Source organism: Equus przewalskii, chromosome 22 (assembly GCF_037783145.1).
Source record: "Equus przewalskii isolate Varuska chromosome 22, EquPr2, whole genome shotgun sequence".
Lineage (NCBI taxonomy): Eukaryota > Metazoa > Chordata > Mammalia > Perissodactyla > Equidae > Equus > Equus przewalskii.
In genome coordinates, this window is record NC_091852.1 from 14,774,925 (window position 1) to 14,797,196 (window position 22,272).

General features: G+C 35.9%; 1 protein-coding gene across 2 annotated transcripts in view; it reads left to right on the forward strand.

The window, feature by feature from the left end:
- CARNMT1 (carnosine N-methyltransferase 1) overlaps positions 1-21,663 on the forward strand; it is a 43,927-nt gene extending 22,264 nt beyond the window's left edge. For both annotated transcript variants that reach the window (XM_070590695.1, XM_070590696.1), the window contains exons 4-8: positions 2,727-2,867; positions 3,821-3,999; positions 6,053-6,166; positions 18,113-18,216; positions 18,972-21,663. In XM_070590695.1, coding sequence (XP_070446796.1) covers positions 2,727-2,867; positions 3,821-3,999; positions 6,053-6,166; positions 18,113-18,216; positions 18,972-19,124 — 691 coding nt within the window. In that variant the 3' untranslated portion in view covers positions 19,125-21,663. The remainder of the gene's footprint in view (positions 1-2,726; positions 2,868-3,820; positions 4,000-6,052; positions 6,167-18,112; positions 18,217-18,971) is intronic.
- The last annotated feature ends 609 nt before the right edge of the window (positions 21,664-22,272 follow it).

A 22,272-nucleotide genomic window follows, 5' to 3' on the forward strand; every position in this document is an offset into this window, starting at 1 on the left:
TCACTGCTGGTAAAATAGTTGGAGCACAAAGGGTGGTGCAGACGTGATCCACAGACTCTTCGGACACACAGGCAGTCTCTTCTGTCCTTGGAAATGTTCCCCTCCTCCATTCTTGCTTGTCTGAAATAAACCTTTGAAATTTTTCCTGCTGTTATCAGGTACTGTCACATTTTTAGTAAATAGACTGCTTCTCCATAGTTGGACCTTAATAACTAGGTAAACTTGTTTGCCTACTTTTTTGGTAAGAATGAGCAGGCAATTTGATTACTGAGCCACATATTATATGCCTCTATTCCTGATTTTCTAAGATTTAGCCAGGTTTAAATCCAGCTCACCATAAAGATCTCTACTTAGATTTATATTTCTCTTATTCTCCACAGAAATACCTCCATAGAAATGCCCTAGACTTTATATGAATTCATAGCAGAAACAGCCTTTTGGAGTGCCTTAGTTTCATACACATTATAATTAGAGAGACTTTCTATTATGCTGATAATATCCTTTGTATAAAGACCAATGAAAAAAGATCTGCATAAGAACAAAGATTTAGGGGAAAATTCTCTCCATTTCACTGATTCATTGCTTGGTTCTTGATATTTTTTCAATTCTAGAGAGTTTGTTTTACCATGTCTCCTTTTATATGCCCACTAAAATGCCCCTTGTTGTCATACAAATAATTTGTACATCTATAGTAATCTCTACTAACTCTTAAGGTGGGGCCTTGGTATAATCTGCATTCCATGGCTTGATGACAGCCTTTTAATAGTAGTTTTGTTCAGAAACTTTATGCCACAAGGTAGGGGAAGACAGTTCATGGGTGTGATTAGTTAGGGAGAATTTGATAATAAAAGTCATAAAGTTAACTTTCCATATGTTACCAAAAGTTACCATTATTAACACCACTTTCCCGTAAGGTTAGCATGATTTCTAATTTCTGCTTGATAATTTTTTACTTGGATCATCAGCCATTCAGAAATTGTTAGTTAATGATTACTTTTATAAAGATTAAATACTCTGTGAATTTACTTCCAAATCATTTTGCTTTCTGTTGTATTACTTTGATTTTTTTTTTTTTTAATCTATGCTGATAACATCTGCTTGGGAAAGTCATGCTTTAATTGGGCAAATGGGAACTGAGAAAAGAAAAGAGGTAATTCAGGAGAGTAAGGGTTTTGGTGGGTCTGCTAGGGAGTGGAAAAAGACAGAGGCCTGGGTGGGGTGCCATAGTGGCAGGTCCTTTACAGAAGAGGTTGCTAGAGTCCTACAACTAGGAGTTTTTCAAATTCTAATATTAAAAACGTGTATATTGTTAGATAACCAATGTAGGTAGGACTGAACAAAATGAGAGGATATACCCATTCTCTTCATTAAAAATTAAGCTATTCACACATACAAACATTGTATATAATCTGGAATGAGAAGAAAGCATTCTATGTTTTGTTTTTATTATATGTCACCTTGGCATTGGTTTGCCCACATCAGTTGTTAAAGGATATCTTACTAATCAGTGTCTACTTGTCAATAATCATTTTCAACAAATTAGGTTTCTGCCTTACTATATATATAAAATTCAACAATAAAGCAAACTAAACAGACTTTATTAAGGTTTTTATACAAATACATGTTCCATTTATAGATATTTAAGCCGGAATGACCCTGGGCAAATTCCCATGTTACTCTATTTGTAGACTAAATTTTCAAAAGCCCATAGTTCTGTTTCTTTTACATTTCAAAGTGGGAATGCAGAGGTTGTCCTATGGGCTACCAGTAAAATGCCCTGTTGCTGTTTGGAGCACATCAAACTTAAAGACCACACAGTGTGAACATAAAAAAGACTTGTATGTGGGATTTGATTTATGAACTAAATTTTGGGGAATACAGACAATAGTGAAATTCCTTTTTAATTGCTTTGATGCCAGCTGATTATACAATTTTCTTGGTTTCCTATAAGAATACCATTTTAGTTTCCTTAGGGTTATATTGATTTGCCAGAATTCCTTAGGAAGGTCCTCACTTTGCTAAGGCTTTTTAGCAGTTTGAAAGTGGAATGGCCATGGGTCTTACAGCAAAGGAAATTTGTGATGGTAGTGTGGTGCAAATAAATGGAGAACAGTTTGGTTATGAACCTCTGGTTTGGTATGTATTTGCCATTGTGTATGCTCAATTAGAAGGCAGTTACCTATTTCCCCATGAGAATATCCCCTCTCCAAATTCTTTTGCCGCTTGAAATGTATAAGATTTTAAAGATAAACCTGACACATTAAAATCTACGTATATTTAATGTATTTAGTTACAGAAGCCATTGTATTAGATATAGAATTTAGAAATAAATTTGTTTTACTGTCTCATATGATAAAATATTTTTGTTCAATCTCTTTGTATTGGGATCCCTTTGAGATAGTTTATCTTCCCAGGACACTTGTTCAGGTGACAGCTGCTAGGAATATGAGTGTCTTTATAAGTCTTCAGATATAAGGCAACTCCCTTTTTTCTGGAAAATAATATTTTGGGGATAAAACCTTCCTCTGATATCTGAACATATGATAATTCCTATCTTTATTTTTCATTGATATTTAGAAGTATTTCTCAGTTTTAAGAAGTCAGAATCTTGAGTGAGCTTATTATTATTGAATATCTAAGTTTTTAGTTGTTAATGTGGATTTTGTCTTTTTTCTTTTTTTTCTTTTCTTTGAGGGGTTGGACATAATTGCCTTATTTCATTTCAGGGATCCTTCTAAAGTAAATATTCTGGTACCTGGTGCTGGACTAGGAAGACTGGCCTGGGAAATAGCTATGCTAGGTTATGCTTGTCAAGGAAATGAATGGAGTTTTTTTATGCTCTTTTCTTCCAACTTTGTACTCAACAGGTATTTAATTTACTTTTTGCTGGAAATAGTAATTTCTTAGAATCAGATTGACTTACCTATTTTTGAACAGTTCTGAATTTGAAGATAAATAATAGTGTTTAATTATATATACCATAAATATTTCTTAAATCAGATTGCTAATACAAATTTCCACTTTAATCAGTTGCCTAGTTAACAGAATGTTGAAACAGAATGAGTAACGTACTTTTTAGAAAGTGGTTGGGCATTCCATGAAGCTGAAATGATTTCTGTCCTGAATTTCAGGACTAAGTATGATCCAGGAAGTATTTTCTCCTTGCTCCTTAAACTTCTTCACCCCCTTGTTTCTTCAGTGGAATAAGAGCTCAGTGTAGCAATCATAGTTCTTTTAATCAAATTCCTAGAAAATGGCCAATTATGCTCACATGACTGAATTGGAAAGATCTCTCAGAACTTCTGTGGCCTCTTTTAGAAGGTAGTGGAAAAGAGTTATTTTTACAGCCAGAAGAGGTGTGTTAGAGAAAAAATAAATAGCTGCCTTGTTAAAATAATGTGTCGTCTCGGTGGCAGTATGAGTTAAGGGATGGTGAGAAGGTAAAAAGGAGAGGATTGTACAAAATAATTAAAATAGGTAGCAAAAAAAACCAATACCAGTTTTTGAAAAAGTAGTTGGACTGTTTTCGCTTGAGTTTGGAGTTTGGAAATACGTTTTTAAAAATTAGAAAGCACAAGACATTTGTATCTCTGAATTCGTTTAAAACATTTTTTTCTGTCTTTTAATCCATGATTGATTACTCATCTACATGTATATGTGCATTTTCAGATAATTGAGTGGAATGTAGTGGTAACACTTTTAAGTATTAATGAATTATATAAGTAAACTTTCAGTCAAACAGATTATATTTTAGTGTTTAAAGTAGATTTTCTTGGTAAAATGTTTAGTTAACACTGAATTTTATGCTCATATTTTGCAGATGTTCTGAAATTAATAAATATAAGCTTTATCCCTGGATCCATCAGTTTAGCAATAACCGGAGGTCAGCTGATCAGATTCGACCCATCTTTTTCCCTGATGTTGACCCCCACAGTCTTCCTCCTGGTTCTAACTTTTCTATGACAGCTGGAGATTTTCAGGAGATATACTCAGAATGCAGTAAGTCCAAAGCAAGCGTTTTAAAGGTCTTGCCCTTTGTTCTAAATTTAACGAGCTAATTTTATACTAAGTCAAAATTTTGGTCAATCATTTTGATGGTAGAGTATCAGGTATACTTTATTGACAATTTAAAATATTTTCAACGTCATGTAAGGCAATGATAGGAAATATAAAGAAGTCTAAGATCCTACAGTTAAGAAATTTAGAATGTGTTGGACAACATAATATAAGACAGCATATAAACAAAGTTCAAATGCATAAAGTAATAAAGATGAAAGTAGGTTAGTGTGAGAAGGAAGTTCTTTGTGGAGAGGCTGTAACTTGAAGATAGAGAGGAGGCACTCCAGGCAGGCAGAGGTACGAAGACATGAATGGATAAGGTAATCGGGAATGAGAAACTGCCTGATTGAAAGGGAAAGGGAGGTTTGTCTGGGGGTTTAATGGGAGATAGTGGTCAGAAAAGTAGGTTGGTTCCAGATTGTGGACGACCTTTATAATCAGGCTATGAAGTTTAGACTTCAGCCTGGCAAACTGTTCAAGAAATTTGAGCTAGGCATTAGAGAAAGGGAGATGGTAATGGGGAAACAGGAGAAGAAGAAAAATAGAATACTGAGAGGTCACCAAGATCATTCTTTCAACAAATATTTGTTCAGCACCTGCTAAGTAGCAGGAGTGTTCTAGGCATTGGAAAGAGCCGTGAGCAAAGCCAAGCCCCTGTACACAGGAAACTTATATTCTCGTAGGGAGATAAGGGCAATAACATGTTAATATTGTGAGGAAGGAAAATAAGGCAGAGTAGAGGGAATAATGATTGACTAGGGAGGGGCTGCTGTTTTATATAGAGTTAAGGGGGAAGGCCTTTGTAAGAGCAGAACCTAAAAAAAAATGTTGAATAGAGAACCTCAAAAAAGTGAAGAAGCAAGCCATTCAGCTATGGGGTTAGAATGTTGCAGGTAGAGGGAATGGTGAGGGAAGGAGGATTGGAGGGTGGGGAGGGTACTTGTTCTGCTCTAGGAAGAGCAAGGGGGTCAGTTTAGCTGGGGTGTAGTGAGTGGTGGGCACACTGGTGGGAGATGAGGTTGGAGAGGGTTTGGTGAGGCAGACTTGTAGGCCATAGCGAGGACTTTGAATTGTACTCTGTGAGAGATGGAAAGCCATTGGAGGGGTTGGAGCAGAGGAGTAACAAGATAGTAAAGTTCTTATTTATTTTTCCTGGAACTCTGACATTGGGAAAACCTGTGCTCTGAAGGTAGAAAGAGAGAGATGGAAGATGTTAGGTCTTGGGAATGAGTTAGGGAGCAAGGTCTCAAAATAAGAGTGAAATAATGGAAAACATCACTTTAGCAAGTGAAATTGATTGTCTTCTGGAGCAGGGTTTGAGAGAGGAGATGATGAAAGTAATCTGTGCCTGGATCACATGGCATTATTGTCCCAGCACGTGTACAGTTCAGTCCCGTCTCTATCCCTGTGCCAGCCCACAGCCTCCGAGAGGCAAACAGTGCTGTCTGCTGGGTGCCCACCCACTGCTTCTGATTGCCCCATCCCGCCTTTGCACGGGAGATTTTCTGAAGTACTGGTGGATGTTTAAGTGTTTTGATACCATTCATTTCTCAGTTGGCAATAAGTACATGCAGTCTTTCTGAAACCTTTTGGAATTGGTAGTTAATACTGGTTTAAATCACAATTTAAAATTTAAATGACTAGTATTTCGTCTTAACTGATTTTAAATGAAGGCTAGAAGTTGAATAGATTATAAACAGAACTCTTATAAATATCATTTAGTAAAGATGTGTAGTGATATAGGTGATAAAAATGATTTCCAAATTGATTATTTTATCAAATTATTAATAAAAATTTTTATGAATTACAAAGCGTCTCATAAATGATTATTTGGCTACCTTGAGTATAGTAGTTGATTAGAAGAGTTTAGCTTCTATATCCCTGCAGTTAAATATTCATATTCTGTAAGAGGTAACTGGTACATTTATAGAATTAATTAAAAGAAAAGGCAAAATAACGTAACAAATGTAGTAATTTGATTTTCCTTGAATAGATGCCTGGGACTGTATTGCAACCTGTTTCTTCATAGACACAGCTCACAATGTAATTGATTATATTGACACAATATGGAAAATACTCAAGCCAGGTGGAATTTGGATAAATCTAGGTAAGTTCCTCAGTGTTTATTAGAATTTTACACATTAATCTGAGTACTGACAGCTGTTCTACATTCAGTAACTGGAGTACCAGCGGTGGAGTTCCTCCAATCCTAGCTAGTTCCTCCAAAGGCAGTGAAAACCCCCAAAGTTGTTTATTCATACTATTCCAGTCTCATAGCTGTTGTAATTTCAAAGAGTACTAATTATTAATGTGATGATAATCATTCCCTCACATTCCCCACCTGCCGCTCCATGGAGACAGCTCTCTGTTCTGTTACGAAAGTTTTTTTTTTTTTTTTCTGTAATGAAACATTTGAGGGAAAGCACTTACCCCTCCTGTGGAAACCTCCCTAGTACATATACATACTGGGAAAAGAGTAGGTATGGTAACTCTTGTGACTACCTTGAGTTTAAGAAAGAATAGAAGTAGAATTTCATTTATGCAAAACGCTTCTTACTGCATCCTGCTGCTCGGTGCTAGAAATAAAAAATGGAATACGACGTGGTCCCTTCCATCCAGAATCTAAGGGAAATTGCCAGTTTTATCCTCTTTCTTTAAAATAAAGGGACAATAATGATAATATCAAGGTAAATATACTTGTCTTTTTTTAGTGAGGTGTATAATCCATGTTAAGAAAGACATGAGGGTTATTATACTACATAAAAAGTTAGATATGCACTGTTTGAGTCCTTGGCCGTCAGCATCAGTCTAGTTTTGTTGGTGGGTTCTGTCACCTGCTCTCTTCTAATGAGATGACATTATTAGAGATTCTGCCACTAGGACTAAGCCTAGAGTTGGTAGTAGGTCTTTTCCAAACTTCTCTTTGGAATTCCATGGGACAGATGAGAGCAACTGTAAAATCTAACCATCATGTGGAATAAATATCTCAAACTTGAGTCTTCTTTAAAAGAAAAGTATTCCTTTTCCCAAAGAGTGATTGAAAGATAACATTACCTACCGGGTATTTGCTCACTGTGGGTTAGGCATTGTGTTAGCCACTTATAATACCTTGTTTAATCTCAAAACAACCCTACCTTAATCTCAGAGCAAATCTATGTTGAAATGACATTATTGCTATTTTATAGTAGAAGAAACTGAGTCTTGGGTTGAGTAACTTGCAGAAACGTCCTGGAGCTTATGTATGGCAGAGACAGGCTTAGAGCCCAGATCCAGCCTTTTGAATCACCAGTGAGCCAGCTCTGCAGGCTCATGCTGGGTCAGTTTATAACCTAGTGTTAATCTGACTGTGCATTTATGTGATTAAAATTTTAGACCTCAGTTACTGTGTTATGGTGAAGTTTTGTGTATTTCCAAAGCATTTGACTTAACTTTCATAGAAACAACTTCTCTTTTTGAGCATTTATTTTATTGGTCTATTGATATTTATTAAGTTATGTAATAACAATAATTATAACTACTTGAAACAAGTAAAATTGGCCCTTGATAAGCATACTGTTTGATAAGAGTAGACGTGTTGGGGCACGGCCTGTGATCTGTCGTGGTCATCAGATGTAATGGGGCATGGTGGTTGATGGGAGGTCAATTAGGAGAACGCTCACTCTTCTTACCACAGAGTTTCAAAACGATTTTGAGAACTGGAATAATGGAGAAACACAGTCCTTAAAAATAGTTATTTGGAAGGTTAATACTTTCCAAATAAAATCCTTTGCATGTGTAAGTTAAAGAGTTTAAATAATAATAATCTCACAGTCAGTTTTCCCTTAAATATCCGTGTGCTCCAGGTATCTATTCAGTGTTTTTTACTTTTTATGTCATGTGCTTGTCCTTTACTCCATGTTATTCCTACCCAATCTCATGGCTTCTCCTACTCTTTCAATTCCCAGTCTGTATCTCTGGTCCAAATATCTCTTATGCTCCAAGCCACTATGTCCAACTTGGATGCACCACAGATAGTTCCAAATCTGCATGTTTCAAAAAAATGATGCCCATGCTTCTCCCATGCTTTTTCTGTTCCATCAGCTACTCAGATTCCCCCAACCAGAAAACTGGGAGTCCTCCTTTAGCCCTCTTCTTACTCACCATCTGTACCCAGTCAGTCTACATGTTGTATCTCCTAAAGCTCCTTAATAGCTCTTGGATCTCTTTCTATCCCAGGATTTCTCAGCTCTGGTACTGTTGACATTTGGGACTGCATCATTCTTCATTTGGGGGTGGGGAGGGTTGTTTTATAGACTGTAGGATGGTTAGCAGCATTTGTGCCTCTACCTACTAGATTCTAGTAGTACTTCCCCAGTTGTACCAGCCAAAAATGCAAAATCTCCCCTGAGAACCATTTCTCTAACCTCATTCTGGTACCTTAGTCCAGGCCCTCATCGTTGCTTACCTGGATTACTGCAGTAGTTACCTTAGGGCTGTTCCTGCCTTCAGGTTGTCTCCAGCCCTCCATGTCCCTTTCAGGTCTCCATTTTACCACCAGAGTGATCTTCCCAACATGCAGATCTATTCCTCTCAGGCTGCCTGCATGAAAGTCTAGCTTTCTTGGTAACCTAAACTGTGTATGTGGATGAGTGCAGTGCCTTTTGTGATCGTTCTTCTGTCTTGTGTCCCAGCTTCATTTTTTTTTCAATTGAGGTATGTGTAATTGAAATACAGCATTATATTAATTTCAGATGTACAATATGCTGAGTTGATATTTGTATATATTGTGAAATGATCACTGCGGTAATTCTAAAGTTCGTCACCATACAGTGTTACAAAATTATTTTTCTTGTGATGAGAACTTTTAAGATTTGCTTTCTTAGCAACTTTAAAATATGCAAAGTGTTATTGACTGTAGTCACAATGCTGTACATTATGTCCCCATGACTTATGTATTTTATAATGAAAGTTATAAAATAAAACTTTTGACTCCCTTAACCCATTTCGCCCACCCCCCACCTTTGGCAACCACCAGTATGTTCTCTGTATCCATGAGCTTGGAGGGTTTTTTTCTTTTAGATTCTACATATAAGCAGGATCATATGGTATTTGTCTTTCTCTGTCTGACTTATTTCACTTAGCATAATGCCCACAAGGTCTGTCCATGTTGTGACAAATGGCAAGATTTCAGTCTTTTTTATGGCTGAATAATATCCCATTGTAATATATATCCCACAACTTCTTTTTCCATTCATCCGTTGATGGACGTTTAGGTTGTTGCCATATCTTAGTGATTGTAAATAACACTGCAGTGAACGTGGGGGTGCAGATATCTCTTCAACTTAGTGTTTTCATTTTCTTCAGATAAATACCCAGAAATGGAATTGCTGGATCATATGATAGTTGTATTTCATTGTATTTTATTTATTTATTTTTTATTTTATTGAGGTCATAATAGTTTATAACATTGTGAAGTTTCAATTCAATTGTGAAGACACAATAAATGTGTATCTTCACCCCTTATGTCCGCCCCCTAGCCCTCTTCCCCTCTGGTAACCACTGAACTGTTCTCTTTGTCCATGTGTTACTTTATCTTCCACATATGAGTGAAATTGTGTGGTGTTTGTCTTTCTCTGTCTGGCTTATTTCACTTAACATAATACCCTCAAGGTCCATCCATGTGGTTGTGAATAGGACAATTTTGTCTTTTTTATGGCCATGGAGTATTCCATTATATATATATACCATGTCTTCTATATCCAATCCTGAGTTGATGATGGGCCCTTGGGTTGCTTCTGCTTCTTGGCTATTAGGAATAATGCTGCAATAAACATAGGGGTACGTAAGTCTCTTTGAATTGTTGATTACAAGTTCTTTGGATAAATAACAAGTAGTAGGATAGCTGGGTTGTATGGTATTTCTATTTTTAAGCTTTTGAGAAATCTCTGTACTGTTTTCCATAGTGATTGCACCAGTTTACATTCCCACCAGCAGTGCGCAGGATTCCCTTTTCTCCACATCCTTGCCAAGACTTGTTATTTCTTGTTGTTTGGATAATAGGCTTTGTAACAGGTGTGAGGTGATATCTCTTTGTGGTTTTGATTTGCATTTCCCTGAGGATTAGTGATGGTGAGCACCTTTTCATTTTATTTTATTTTATTTTTTTTACTATCTCTGTGCTGATTTCAAGTGCTAGTCCTCTGACCTAGAAAGCCCTTTCTCCTTCCCCTCTATTTTCATCTGGCTCTTTGCTGTATACTCTTTAACGTTCTGCTCAAGTGATCCTTTCTGGCTGGGTTAAATATCATGCATTCCTCTTCTATGTTCTCACAGAATCTCTCAGTAGCATTTAACACATTATGGTGGTGTTACTCATATATGTTTGTTTCCCCTTCTAGTCTCTAAGCTCGTTGAGGGCAGGAATCTAATGCTTCCTCCTCACCTAGTACAGAGCCTGACAACTATTTGGATATTTAGTGATTGTTATGTGTGTGAATGAATGTATTATTTCAAAATTTGAAAGAGGGAACAAAGTAATGTTAAAATGCTGCAGGAGGTTGACTGGGCTGCCAGGAGACGTAATAACATGGCGTTTATATTGATAAATTTGTAACAGTCCCATGGTTTTGGCTTCAGCCATGTTGACCTGGAAAATTAATTTTATCTGTAAACTGAGAGAACATCAGCCCCCTGGGATCGATTTCACCCTAACGTGCTTACAGAGACCAGAAGGTCCACATATTCATATATAATGAGAAATATAACTGCCAGCCATTCTAGAATAGAAAAAAGTTACATTGGAAGTTAAATTATACTGAAAATATTGCCCACATTATATAAAATCAGAGTTGGGAGTATTATTAACTTATAAAATGCTTTAAGGGGGTTTAAGGTACTCTTGAATCTTCCCCAGGTTTGGAAAAATTAGTTTTTAAGGGAACTGTTGTGCATATATCCTTTGGGAAAGGCTATGATTTGGTGAAATGCAGAAGAATGCCTGTGCCTCCTGTTTTTCAGTTTTTCATAATGACCAGTACCCCTTAAACACATTTATGTATAATTTGTTTTAACAAGTAGGGGTATAACGGGGGGGTTGTGTGTGCATGCACTGATACATTTATAGTGAAGTAGTGGAGGGCAGGCAGTTAGTAAAGTGAATCTAACTTCATCTAGAAAAATAAACAGGTTAAAGAACCAAAGGAAATCTTAGTAAAATGTAATGAGAGATGGATCCTATCAGATTTTAAAGCATTATAAAGCTACAGGATTTTTAAAAACATGAGAGATTTCCTATAAAAGGTGGATGATTGAACAATGTATTATCTCCTCATTGAGATCTTGTTACAGTGGCAGGAAAAATATAAAAAGGTATAAAACACATGGACAGCGAATGGCAGGGATGTTATCAGGGGACAAAAGAATGTAAAAATTTTTCAGAAGATAGGGTATGTGGATACGTTTTTCAAAGAAACCAATGTGAACAGAGCCAGTTGACCTAAAATAACTTGGGAAAATGAGGGACTGTATGGAAAAATAGTTGAAAATGTATAGGGAACATTTGACTCCTATGTAGCCAAGTAACTAAGATGCCTACTTTAGGCCCATTTCCAGTCTATCCTGAGGCAGGAGACCAGAAGTTTAATTCACTGGAAAAAGTGAATGAGAAAGGAGCAGAGTTTATGAAGCATGCCCTAGTAGAGTGAAGGTTAAATGTAGGACAGAAAAGAAGATAATTAATTAAAAGTCTGCATTGGAAAATGATCAGGCAGTGACCAAAAGCCCACCCACCCCTACCTAGCACCTCCCTACTCTGCCTACAAAACGTTTTGCTGAGGCTTGAGTGCCGACTCTCTTTTGCACAGATACAAACTATGTGTCTTGTCTTTAAGTGGGCATGTCAGTATAGCTACATAAGCTTTCTTTTAGTTGATAATTGTGTGGCATGTCTTTTTCTACCTCTTAAATCCTTTTATATCTTTATGTGTCTCTTATATACAGCATACTGTTAAGTTTTATTTTATTATCCAATTTAATAATCTCTGTCTCTTAACTGGAACTTTTAGAACCTTAGGGATATAAATAGTTTAAATCAACTTGTCCCGAATTTGGTAAATGGGATCCCCTTCAAGCTGGCTCCTGTGTCCTTTTGACATACTCCTGTCATTGTTTGAACACCTCCTTTCTGGCATAACCAGATGTTCTAGGCTTATCTTGTGCTTTGTCTGCCCAGCCCTGAGATGAGCCATTTTTTCCAAGGGTCCCTGGTTCCTTTTAGTGGGGAATGGTATGTAAAAATGAAAATCTGGATTTTACCACTGTGCTGCTGTTGTTTCTAGACCTTCTCAGCAGACAAGAGTAGGAGATATGTGTGTGTCTGTCTATGTCTGTAAAGATCATGAGTTCATACTGATACCTTTAGTTCCAAAGCAGCACTAGGTATAGAGTACAAGGTTGGCAGATAGCTTTCAACACAGGGAAGATATCATTCCAGTGTCTTCTAGCTTCTGTTTTTGCTGCTGAGAATTCAGCTTTTTTAAATGTTGCTTCTTTGAAGGTTATCAGTTTTGTTTTTTAAGATTTTCAGATTTCGGTTTTAAGATTTCAGTTGTAGTTTTTCCGGGTTAAATATATCTAGATGTGAATTTTTCTTTTTTAAACCTGTGTACAGTTTGTTGGGCTACCTGAATCTGTAAATTGACTTATTAGTCAATCAAATATATTTTAGACTTCTCATGCTAGCTTCCATATATCTTAGCCACTTCTCTTTACTTACTATCTTTTTGTCTCTTTGCTGCACTCTGGGTAATTTATTCTGACCCACCTTTCTATTCACAAATTATCTCTTTAACTTTATATCCATTGAGTTTTTAGTTTTGGTTATTGTATATTTTATTTGGATATACTTTTTTTAGTCAGCTATGTCATTTAAAAATTTTCTGTTCTCTGCATGTATTTTCAAGATAGTCTTTTATTTCTTTAAAAATACTGATATGTATCTGATAATTCTAATATCTCAAGTCTTTGAGGTCAGTTTCTGCTTTCTCCTGTTTGCGCTGTTTCTGGCTCATGGTTCTTTGTTTCCCTGGGCTGTTGACATTGACTGTTTATTGCTTAATGCCCTTGAGAAGTCACTTTTGGGGATTTCCTAAAACCTAGGTTGAAGGTATTTCTCTTCAAGGGCATTTTCATTGGCTTCTGCCAGAAGATTGAGACATTGTCAGACCAGAACAATAGAATATTAAATTCTAAATTATATTTAAATATTAAACTAAAATTAGGCTGCAGATCTACCCTAGGGTTAAACCATGATTTACATCTTCTTCGGAGTGGCTTACTTTTTCTCTTTTTTCCCCTTGTTTAAGTCAGCACTAGGTCAGCCTTTCCTGCATTCCCCTTGGGTTAAAGGATAGAAGTAAGTTTACCTATTTCTTACTCTCACCTTGAAGATAGTCCTTAAGATTCCAGCTGTTATGTCGGGTGATTTGTCAGACTCCCTGCCATGTGCGGGCTCTGGGCTTTGTCGTTTATCCCCTTTGCCCAAAGTGTTTGTCAAATTGTAGATCAGTTCCACTTGAATAGTCAGATACCCTCAGGGTTAAAATGGCATATACGTTTACCACTGGTTAAACTTCCGGGTTTCTTATAGTTTCTTACTAATTTGCCAGGTGTTCTATATTTTTGAGATTTTAAAACATAAATTCTATCCACCAATTTTGCTTGTTTTCAAAGGATCTTGGTCTGAATAGCCTCACCTGCCTTTATAGGAAGCAAAAGTTCCTTTATATATTTTTGTTTTCCTTTTCTTTTACAAGGAGCTCTGTTTTTTTAATTAAAAAAAATATTGGAAAGGGAGAAAAAGCAAAAGTCTTTAAGCGAAATCTATCCAGAAATGAAATAGACAGATAACATAAGTATACATGTTATGAAAGAATAAACAAATGACCTATATACAGAAAAAAAATGTTCATCTTCATTGCTAATCAAATAAATATAAATGAGATGCCGTTTTTCACGTATTGTATTGGGTAGTTTTTAAAAATTGTTACTTAAAGTTTAGATAAGGTACAATGAGGTAGAGTATGCTTATATACTGTTAGTGGGAATATAGTAATAAAGCTTTCTTAAGGAAAAACAGTTTGATATGTATGGAAAAATCTTAACAATTTGTACATTTGGTTAGGGTTTGGTAAACTATAGCCCACAGACCAAATCTGGCCTGTAGCCTTTTTTTGAATGACCCACCAGCTAAGAATATTTTTAGCATTTTTAAAGGGTTGGGAAGGGGAGACACAAATAAGAATACGATGCGCCGCTTAATGATGGGGATATGTTATGAGAGATGTATTGTTGGTCGTTGTTCGAACAGCATAGAATGTACTTAGACAAACCTAGATGGTATAGCCCACTACACACCTAGGCTATATGGTACTAATCTTATGGGATCACCGTTGTATATGCGATCCATTGTTGACAGAAACATCGTTAATGCAGTGCAAGACTGGATGTGATTGAGACTTTCTGTGGCCTGTGAAGCCTAAAATATTTGCCGTCTAGCCTATTACATAATTGCATTCACTATTACATATATTTGTTAGATGAATTATACTTGTCAGAGTCTGTGAGATGAAAGTAATTAGCTATGGGCAAAGACTAAAGATTGATTAATGGACAAACATACTCAGCAAAAATTTAGACTGAACCTACGTTTCTAACAGTAATGGAATGGATAAATAGTCATAGGATAGTCATACAGGAAAACCATTCTCCAGAAATAATTAATGAAATAAAGAAGTGTTCCTAATGAAGTGTAAGATGCAAAACTGTACCTGTAGTATCTCATATTAATGCACCAAAGAAGGACTGCAGGGAGATACAGTAAGTTTTCAAGTGATTGTCTGTGAGAGTTAGGATTAGAGATGGGTTTGATTTATGTTTATGCTTTTTCACTTATCTCAGCTTTTGCTTGTGAGCTTACATTATATTTCTGGTCCAGGAAAAAATATTTCTTTGCTCCTTCTGTTAGGTCCACTAAAAGAACGTGAAGAGACATGAGAGTTGAGAAAATAAAGAACTTTTTAAGGCGTGTCCCCGTGTTTTATTCATCTGTATATATCCAGTGCCAGGCATTTGCTAGGTGCTTGGTAAACTTTCATTTAAGGAGTGAGCAGCTAGGTAATAAATAGGAAAAACTGCTCACCCTCAAGGAATTGCAGATGAAACTGTGTATGGCCTATCATTTTCCCTTTGCCAAATTAGCACATATTTTGTTTAATAAAAATGCTTACTGTGTTTTTTCTTTTTAAGTCAGATTTTTTTGGAGGTATAATGGGCATATAATAAAATTCCCCCTTTTGTTAAGTGTACAGTTTGATGAATTTTGAAAGCTGGATAATCGTGTAACCAATACCTCTATCAAGATAGAGAACATTTCTGTCATCCCGAAAAGTTCCCTTGTGCCCCTTTGTAGTCACTTCTATGCTCTCACCCCCAATACCTGACGTCACTATTCTTTTTTCTGTTACTATGGTTTTCCCTTTTCCAGACTACCATATAAATAGAATCATACAGTAAGTTGCTTTTTGATAACGCTTTTGAAATTCATCCATGTTGTTGCAGGTACCAGCAGTTTGTTTCTTTTTATTGCTGAATAGTATTCCATTGTATGACAACACTGTGTTTTGTTGATTCATTCACTGGCTGATGAACATTTGGGTTGTTCCCAAATTATTATTGTTATAAATAAAGTTGGTATAAACACTTGAGTACAAATCTTTATGTGGCCACAAGTTTTCATTTCTTTTGGATGCTTGCCTAGTGGTGGAATTGCTGGGTCATATTTGGTGCGTGTATGTATAGCTTTACAAGAAACCGGCATGCTGTTTCCCAAAGTGACTGCCACATTGCGTTCCCACCACTTGCTAAGGTGTTGAAACAAGTACTCATCATTGTAATTGTGAGTGAAAACTGTTAGATCTCTTTTGGAAAGCATTTTGGCAGTTTGAATCAAGTCAGTAAAAATGTTTATTCTTTTTGAATTGGAAATTCTAGTTCAAGGAATGTCTTTGTAAGGGAAAATCTGAAATATGCACAGGATATTTGTTGAAGTATCATTTGTAATAGGGCACTGTAATAAATAGAACACAACTGTCCTGGTTGTCTTTGGGTGGTAAAATTACAGTTGCTTAACTGGACATTCACTGCTATGCCGGACAGTATGATGGATTCAAAAGAAACTTAAGACATGTTCCTTTACTCACATGGCTTGTAATCTAGTTATAAAACAGTGCTAATTACATGAAAAGTAATCAGTGAGTAAGGCACCATTGCATTAAATTAATGTAAAGTATGCTCTATTAAGGGAATGAGCAGTAGATTTGGAAACTTATATTAAAACTTGATTTCAGCAAGGTTTTGGAGCATGGCTAAAGCTTGAGAGTTGCAGCTTTTTAGGTGGAACACAACATGTAAAGTATGGCCTGAGTATGTAAGAATCATTAGAGTGTGTTTATGTAGATAAAATAAAACAATATTGTGGGAGGCTCTCAAAATAATTGAGCAGGAACAGCGTACGCTTTACAGCTGGAAAGACTTTGCTGTGAGATTCTGCATTCTTATGGAAAAGCTTTGGGATGGTCTAGGGCACAGCAGGTGCTCAGTGAATGGTAGCTACTGTCATTTTCACTAGTGCTAATAAAACTAACAGGAATTTAAAATGGATAGGGAAGCTTGATAGGGAACCATTGTTATCTTTTGAAAAGAGCACTAATGTATAAGTTATATTTATAGTCGTTTTTTCTAGTGGTTTATGTAGGGTGAAAACAGAGGGGAGAAGAAGAAAAACTTTTTAACTCTAAGTAAGTATGTTCCAGACTGGTGAGCCTTTGGGAGAAGAAACTTTGTCCTGGTTGTTAACTTTTTCTTTTTTTTTTCCCAAAGATTTTATTTTATTTTATTTATTTTTTCTTTTTCTCCCCAAAGCCCCCCAGTACATAGTTGTGTATTCTTTGTTGTGGGTCCTTCTAGTTGTGGCATGTGGGACGCTACCTCAGCGTGGTTTGATGAGCAGTGCCATGTCCGCACCCAGGATTTGAACCAACACTGGGCCGTCTGCAGCGGAGTGCACGAATTTAACCACTCGGCCATGGGGCCAGCCCCCTAGTTGTTAACTTTTATCTCCTGTGATTAGTACATTGTATGAGGAGTGGAGATGGGGTGGGAGTGGCGAGTTGGGACTTATAATTAACCCAGTGACAGGGTTAATATAACTGTGAAATGTTAATGTTGCCTGGAGAAGCCTGATGGATTGGGCAAAACGTGAAAGATTAAAAGATTGGAAAATCTGGTTTGAGTCAGATAATAGGTCCTTGAATATATAGAATGAGAAAATAGTAAGGGGGACTGTCATTAAAAGTAAGTTGTAATAGCTATCATTTACTTAGTGCCTTCTGCATGTATTATCTCACATTAAAGTCACGTCACAGATGCACAGAGGTAGTGACTTGTCCGTAGGCAGACATTTAGTAGGTGTAAGGGCTGGGATATGAACTATGCACTTAAAAAGCCAGCTCTAGTGTCACTTCTTCTTTCCAGGAAGTCTTGCCTATGACTTCTCCTGACCCCAACACTCTTTCCTACCCAGGCTAGCTTGAGGGCCCTTCTCTGTTTTCATGTGATACCCAGTTTGTAGCTGCAGTTTTGTATTTACTTATGGAATTATAATTAAACTATAGCTCTGGAATTTGGGGATTTAGCCTTCTCTGATTCAGCTACTCCTTCAGTGAGTTAAGAGTTACAGATGTAAGGGCTATGATGAAGAGAATCAAAATCCAAAGTTAGTATCCCAGAGGGACTCGCTCCCCATGAATGTAGGCCCAGCACTCAAGTGTTAATTACTGGACCAGAGTTTCAGGCGTCTGGATACTTGTCCTTAGCAAATTTAAAGTTTCTTTGCTTCTCTTTTTTATATTGTTTTATCCACTCCCCAACTTATTATTCAATGTGGAGTTCAGTCTAACGCAGCTACTAGTGCATGTTTATATTCAAGCAATTCATTCATAGTATCTTTAAACCTTAGGTCCTCTCCTATACCACTTTGAAAATTTGGCAAATGAACTTTCCATAGAATTGAGCTATGAGGATATAAAAAACGTCGTCCTGCAGTATGGATTCCAGGTAGAGGTAAGGATGAAGTGAAGTATTGCCAAAGTGTAACTTCTAAAACACTTAAATAGGATTGGTGATATTATGTGAGTTACTGGCTTCACGTTTTAACCTCTCTGTTTTCTCATGCATAAAGTAAAAATAATAATACTTAGCTTTTAGAATTATAAGGATTTGGGATAATGTGTACATAAATGGAAAACTAGAATCCCTGGTGTAATCACCTTTCAATAAATGGTAGCTGACCATTATCATAATATTGGCCTTTGTAGGCTGGTAGATACCACGTGGACTAGGCTCTGGGGAAGCAGACGAGGGGTGGGAGGGCAGGTGTAAGGGGGATGTTGTTCGCTATATGAGCCTTTGTACTATTCAGTCTTTTTTTTATTATGTACGTTATTATAAGGTTTTATGATACTTTGACTGTTGTGTTGTATGTTTATTCAGTAGCATTCCATTCATTATAAACAGCAAATTTGTTCTTAAAGATAGAGAAAAGCAATATATTAGTAGTTTAGAGTTCAAGCTCTGAAGTTAGACACTCTGAGTGCAAATCCCAGTTCCACTACCTATTAGTGGTGTGACCTTGCGCTACCTGTTCTTTGTAAAGTTGATTACTAATAGTGCCAATTTTATGGGAGTATTTTTATGTAATAAATGAATTAATATACAGAATATGTTTAAAAGAGTGCCTGGCACTGAAATGTGGTCAGTATTTGTTAGTGTTATCATCATCGTCATCATCATCATTATGATTATTGTTTGCATTACAGGTGGAAAAAGAATCTGTCTTGTCAACATATACTGTGAATGATCTCTCTATGATGAAATACTACTATGAATGTGTCTTGTTTGTGGTCCGTAAACCACAATCACAGTCTCAAGTGATATCACCAGGAAAAAAGTTTAATAAGAGCAATTGCTGAAATAAACAACTCAGAATCAGCTATCACAATGACAGGACACAACCTCAAATCAGTGGTGCCTTCTTATTCCTAACAAAATTTAGAAATAGTGTCTATTTTCTTAATATGTCTATTGCTTTTTCAGAAATATACTATGCCATGCATATTTGTACTACACAAGTAAAAATGGAGGAAAGGTCTTCAAGTGTACTTTTTCCTTGAAGCCCAGAATTGTCTTTCAGTAGAAAAAACTTTATCTCCAGTGTCTTCATGAAGCTGTCCGTTGCAAGTCTGCCATGCTAATGACTAATAGTATTGAAGTCCACAATAATCTCCTTTTTTGTTGTTTTGTATGCATTGCACATGTTATTTTTAGAAGAGTTTAAGGGTCCTCTGTCACATTCAGCATCTGGAATTGGGACTTTTGTTCATTTTGAACCCAAGCAATCTATACATAAAATATGTGTCTGTTCTTTTATCATTCAAATTATGTGATTTTATTTTTTTCTAGCTCAGCTGAACTTAGAGAAGCATCAAGCATTTCATTTTTATGAAGTGCTAAATTTAATAGGATCACAGGCCAGTAAAACTCATTCAAGTAACTGAGAAATCTGTAAGTCTTTTGGCCACACTAAACTGAATACTTTTTGAAAGCATACTCCTCATGGACCACTTGGAAATGTGTGAGACCTCAGCATTCTAAGAGAGGCACAAAAACCTTCATTAAAGGTACTACTAGGAAACTGGGGAAATAAGAATAAACTCTGCCCGTTGGATATGTGTGATTTCAAACTATAAATGAACATGCAGTTTGTCAGTGAGGTGTTTACTACACTGTCTTCTCTTTAGATTGCCTGGATTACAAAAGCAAGCACTTTTTTTCATTCAAACAATTATATACTAGTAAAAACTGTCATGATGGTATTAATGTGGGGGAATTTTGAGTATGAAATTCAGGGATAAATTACTACCCATGGTCTTTGTCTTCAGTATCATAAGCAGCAGCCATTTATATAATTTCAGATTAACACCAATTTTGTTTCCTGATAGCTGGAGCTGAAACAGTATTCGCTGCTTTAAATTTCTACCTCTAGCAGATCTTTATTGGAGGGAGTTTTCCTTTGTGTTTTTTTATGTTTATTATTCTATTTCCAGTAGGTTGGAAAGAAGACATGATTAATTTAATGTTTTAACCTTTTCTTGGAGAAAAGGAAGTACTCTTGAATATTTTCACAGATGATTGTGATGAAATGACCTCTGTGGCAATTTGGATTAGGTTGACTTAATGTCAATAATGTACTGATAGCATTAATGTCATGTTTTAATAGGAAAACTTACTTGTAAATCTTTAGACCTTTGTTGTCAGGTTAGGGGAGTCACTATGCGATTTGGTATCTTACTAGTAGGACCTTTTCTTCGTAAACTGCGGCAGCTCTGGTGGCCTTTACGCCATTGTGCAGTAAAGGATTCCAATGAAGTAAATTCGACTTGTCAAGTTACGGAAGCCTGTAACCTGTTGAGTTTTTTTTTAAACTACTTCTCTTTTTTGTGTCCCTCAATACTTTGTAGATGTTTATATAGTGGGAATTCTCATTACCTACCAAATGAATGAACTTGAAGTTAATTGCAAGAGGAAAAAAAACCCCAAATTATTTTGATTATTATTTTGTTTTTTTTTAGAAAAGAAACTTAAAAGGAGTCTAAATATTTTTAAAAATCCATTGAAAGGAAAGGAAAGCATGCTGTTTTTGAGTAATATAGAAAGGCTTTGTATTCACTGACTGGTTTTCACTCTTTTATAACTTATATCAAAACAAATTATCTTGTTTTGCTCACAGAGGCAACAATAGATTAACACTGATGGGTTGGCTTTATTACTTAAAAATTTTGCCATGAGGTTTTATTCTTTAATAATGTTACTTAATTTCTAAATTATAGCTTACATTTCAGTTAATTCTGAAATCAGTTATTTCAGTTGTTTTTAATTTCCCCCTCATATCATGAATACTATTTTTTAAATGTGCTACACAAATTTGCATCACTTTTTTCTCTTACAGCTTTTGCAGTTTATGTATTCTAAACTTAAAAATTGTGATGTCAATAAATAATAGAAGTGTCACTGGAGGATTTAATTTTATATTTCTTAGATATAGTTCTAGCTACCAAAATGTGTAAGCCTTAAAGTTTTTAATTTTTTTTCTTAACTTAGCTCTGTAAACACATGTTTTCATTTATTTCCATTAAGTGAAAGGAAATAGGTCATTGTGCTTGCTTTTTAAAAAAAAAATTCCGTAATCTGAAGTGGTGCAGGCTAGGCTATGTTAATCAAGTGACCAAGGTGGGGTATGTAAAATATAAAGAGAAGCTGTATAAGTCACAATATAAAATTATGACATTTGGGAACTGTAAAATGTAATGTATTTATGTGTAACTCTAATTCTAAAAGTTGCCACAAAGGCTGAATTGGAAGCTTCATGTCTGCATGAAATTTCCTCTATTTTTAATGTGTATGATGGACTTAATTTTTCATGAATATTAAAGTCTGCCAATTGCTATGAAACAGTATTTGCTTGGTTGTTTCTGTCTAAATTAGTGGTAACCATAGGTTTTGGAATTTTAATTAATTGAACAAATATACTTTTGAACCCTTGGATTGCCTATTTTTATGTGCTTCTAAAAAGTCAGTAATATGAGTACTTGGTCTTTGAGTATGCTAGGCCTAATTAATCTTGATCTTTTGTTTTCTTAAATAATAGAAAAATAAGTATAAAGGAACCAGTAGAAGAGAGTTCCAGGACCATCTTAATATTAGAACGAGATTAGACTGGCACTAAGATACTCTGGATTTGGTTTCCTGAACTGTTGTTGGTGATCTCGGACAAGGCACTCTGAGTTTCTTTCCTCATCTGCTTTAAGATAGGATTGATACCACCTGTTTCAAAGGGGTTTTATGAGGTCATCTGAGGTATATATAAAATATTATATGTGAGTGTTTGAAAGCACATGGTAGACAAATGTGATTTCAGTTTGTTTTGACTGCTATATAGTGATAGAAAGAGATGAAGATTGGTAACAGGACATTACTTTTAATAATGTTATAATGACCCTTTGAAAAAAGTTTCAGTGCAGTCCTGGGGGAAAAAGTCAAAAATTATAGATATAGATTCCA